Source organism: Nicotiana sylvestris, chromosome 9 (assembly GCF_000393655.2).
Source record: "Nicotiana sylvestris chromosome 9, ASM39365v2, whole genome shotgun sequence".
Classification (NCBI taxonomy): domain Eukaryota; kingdom Viridiplantae; phylum Streptophyta; class Magnoliopsida; order Solanales; family Solanaceae; genus Nicotiana; species Nicotiana sylvestris.
In genome coordinates this window covers 99,115,987-99,119,558 of record NC_091065.1, presented here as the reverse complement: position 1 = coordinate 99,119,558, position 3,572 = coordinate 99,115,987, and the positions used below count along the sequence as shown (strand labels likewise).

At 34.7% G+C, this 3,572-nt stretch overlaps 1 protein-coding gene across 1 annotated transcript; it reads left to right on the top strand.

The window, feature by feature from the left end:
- Positions 1-1,258: 1,258 nt before the first annotated feature.
- Positions 1,259-3,069, top strand: LOC104224432 (ethylene-responsive transcription factor ERF071). Its single transcript, XM_009776080.2, has 2 exons — positions 1,259-1,575; positions 2,320-3,069. Exons 1-2 carry the CDS (start codon positions 1,404-1,406, stop codon positions 2,889-2,891), a joined length of 744 nt encoding a protein of 247 aa, XP_009774382.1. The 5' UTR covers positions 1,259-1,403; the 3' UTR covers positions 2,892-3,069.
- The last annotated feature ends 503 nt before the right edge of the window (positions 3,070-3,572 follow it).

The following is a 3,572-nucleotide window of genomic DNA, read 5'->3' as shown; positions in this document are numbered from 1 at the left end:
TCCATGCAAAGTATAATGTGTATTTGATATAAAGGAAAATATTTTTCATAGAAAATGATTTTATGAAAAATACTTTTTTTTAAAAAGAGTGATTTTATCACTTATTTTCCCTTGTTTAGTCGGTGAGTGGAAACAAAATTTAGAAAATATTTTTTAGTGTTTGGTCAGAGAATAAAAAATATTTTTTAGGAAAATAATTTTTTATGCTACGCTCGATCCTCACCCCCTTCCCCCAAATCCTCATATTTCCTGTTCTCTCTCTCCCCCTCCCCCCCCCCATCCCTCCTCAAATACCCAATGTTTTTAGGACTCTATTTTCTTCAAAAATTTAATTATTCTTTTAAAACTTCATACAAATACTCTTTTTTGTTGAAAAAGAAAGTGCTCTTTCTAGAACATGAAAAGAAAGTACTCATTTAATGAAATAAAAGGAAAAAAATTCTACATCATGAAAAGAAAATTTCCAGTTTGTTGAAATGAGGAAAATAATTTTTCTACATCATGAAAAGAAAGTACTCAGTTTGTTGAAATGAAAAAAAAAAGTATTTTATCTACAACATGAAAAAAAGTACTCTAATATATTTCTATTTAGGGTGGGTGGGGTAGCGTAATGGTGGGTAGGGGGAGGGGGAGGGTGTGAGTGGGTGCGGTAGGAGTGGTTTAAGGGTGGGGTAGAGTAGAGTGGGGGTGAGTTTGGTGGGGGTTTGGTGGGAATAGAGAATAGGGTGAACAAGGTTGAAAAAGAGTTTTGAAAAATATTTTCTTTTCTCTTGATAGGGAAAATATTTTCCTTCAATTGGAGAAAAATGAGTTCATGAGGGAAATGTTTTCCAAAATATTTAAGTCAACCAAACATAAAAAATATTTTCCTTTGTACCAAACACACACATAGACTAGACAGTCGGTATACTAAACATCAACCCAATCATTAAAAAAAATAGATTGGCAAATACGAAAATTTATCCTCAATTTTATACCGAAATTATTTTATATGTTGATTATTTTTCTCAACTTTGTTTTTCATTAACCTTGGGTATTGTTGCCAAAAAAAAAATTGGGTATCTTTGCCCAACTTGTTCACCAAGTAAATCCAAATAAGTAGGTACTAGGTAGTATAAAGGTGAAAAGAATACAAAGAACCCCAAGGAAAGGTACACCGTACACGGCATGAAAGTTCACCACTAAGAGTTGTCACCAACTACAAGTTACAGCCCTCTCTCTCACATTACAAATACGTCTTATCCCTCATATTCTTGTCACACACACCCAAACCAAAACTTCTTTAACACATACATCTCTCTTGCTAAACCTACCTTTTGTAAAATCATCAAAATCTTTTTTTCTCTTTCTGATTCAATCTTTTCTTTCTTCTATTATAAAGAAAGAGTCAATTACATAGAAAAATGTGTGGTGGTGCAATTCTTGCTGATCTCATTCCCCGCCGTGACCGCCGCGCGTCATCCACTGACTTATGGCCAAATTCTGCAGATTTTTGGCCAAGTTCTTCATTTGCTAAGCCAATTATGTCCAATCAAAATGTTACCGCCACTCCAAAACGAGCTCAACCCCCTACAGGTAATTAAACCTGAGCTTATGCATGTTTTTTTTTTGGCTGAATCATCTTTATGCTGATCCCTAATCATAGGCGGCTCAAGGGTAAGGCTTGTGCCCAAATTTTGGGGGGACCCACTTTCCCTTGGTAGTAATTTTAATTTTTTTATATAAAAATTGAGTATCTTAACTTTAAAAAGTAAATAACTTAATACAAAAAGGAAAAGAAAATTTTAATTTGTGACTAGCTCTGATAGTTGAGATTTTAATAATTTAAAGGGTATAAAGATATCTTTAATTTTCTTATTTAGTGGGTAAAATTTGATATTTTTATTTAAAGGGTATAAAGATATCTTTTATTTTTGACAAGAGTGGACTGCTTTAGTGGTGAGCACTCTCCACTTTCAATCAAGAGGTTGTGAGTTCGATTTACCCCAAGAGCAAGTTGGAGAGTTCTTGGAGGGTGGGAGTCGACGTTAAAGAAAATATTACAAGTAGAAGATAATATCCGTATACTCAATAAGATAACAAGAATTAATTTTTATTAAATACCTATCCTATAACAATTTTGCATTATGTTCAATAATATATTAGGAGAATCTAAATGGATCGGATTAGCTATATTATCATTTATTATGTTCAATAATAAATTTCAAACAAAACTATACAAATTTATTTTGTTAACAAAGTAGGGGCCCTCATTGAGATTTTGCTCTAGGCCACCAACAATGTTGGGTCGCCCTGTCCCTAATGCATTTCTACAAACAGGTAATGAGCAGATCCAGAAGACCAAGAAGAAGCAAAGGAAGAATCTTTATAGGGGAATCCGACAGCGTCCATGGGGTAAATGGGCTGCTGAAATTCGTGACCCAAGAAAAGGTGTAAGGGTCTGGTTAGGTACTTTTAACACTGCAGAAGAAGCTGCAAGAGCCTATGATAAAGAAGCTCGTAAAATCAGAGGGGAAAACCGTTACAGTACTGCTTACGAATCCTATGATACTTCTTATAATCATGAGTCAAATAACTGCGATGGCAGCTTCTGCTCGCTCGAAAATCAAAACACTGAACCTGTTTTGGAATATCCATTAGCTTATAAAAATTCATCTGGGTCTGTTTATAATGGAAGCGAGGGGCAAAAAGCAGAGAACGAAGTGGAGAAACTGACTGAGGAGCTGATGGCTTATGAGTCATTGATGAAGTTCTATGAAATACCATATGTTGACGGCCAATCAGTGGCGGCGACGGTGAATCCAGCGGGGGAGGCCGTCGTGGGCGGTGGCTCGATGGATTTATGGACTTTCGATGACGTCAGTCCAACATTGCCCATAACTCAATTGTAACTAATGCTACTATTAATTAATGTTGTTTTTAAATTGTTGCATATTTTTGATTTTTCGGTTTAGGAGAATTGACTTTTTGTAATCTTGCTCGATCGTGTAAAACTGTATTTCTAGTATGGAGTAGTCCGTTTTGTTTTCTGATTATAATATTTTTGTCCAAAGCTGGATTTTTGGCTTCTTTCATGTATTTGGTAGGCTGGCTGCCAAAAAAGCTTCAGAAAAGTTACTTTACTGGAAGATATAATTTCAGAGAATCTTATTTACTAGTAGGTCATAAAGAAATACTAGTATTATTTCCTTGTTACTAAGAGAGGTTTTGTAATCACTTTTTTTCCTGTCATTGGTAAATTTGGTTTGAAGTGTAATAATCTTGCGAGGACCAGACAACCCGGTGTAGGATAAGATTTTCAACTGCTTTCCTCCCTTTGACAATCAAAATATTCGAGAACTTCGTTTCTCGAAATATCGTATAATTGTAACAATCATGGAAGTCCCTCGTGTAATTGTTCATCATTTGACATTTCCACTAATCTCAAGTTTTTCCCCTGCAGTCATTTATTAGAAACACCGCTAACACTCGCAAATGCATAATGATTCTACAATATTTATATGATTATGTTAGAAGAGAATGAGTAATGAGTTAGAACCAACTAACTAATATATTAAAATTAGACACAATTA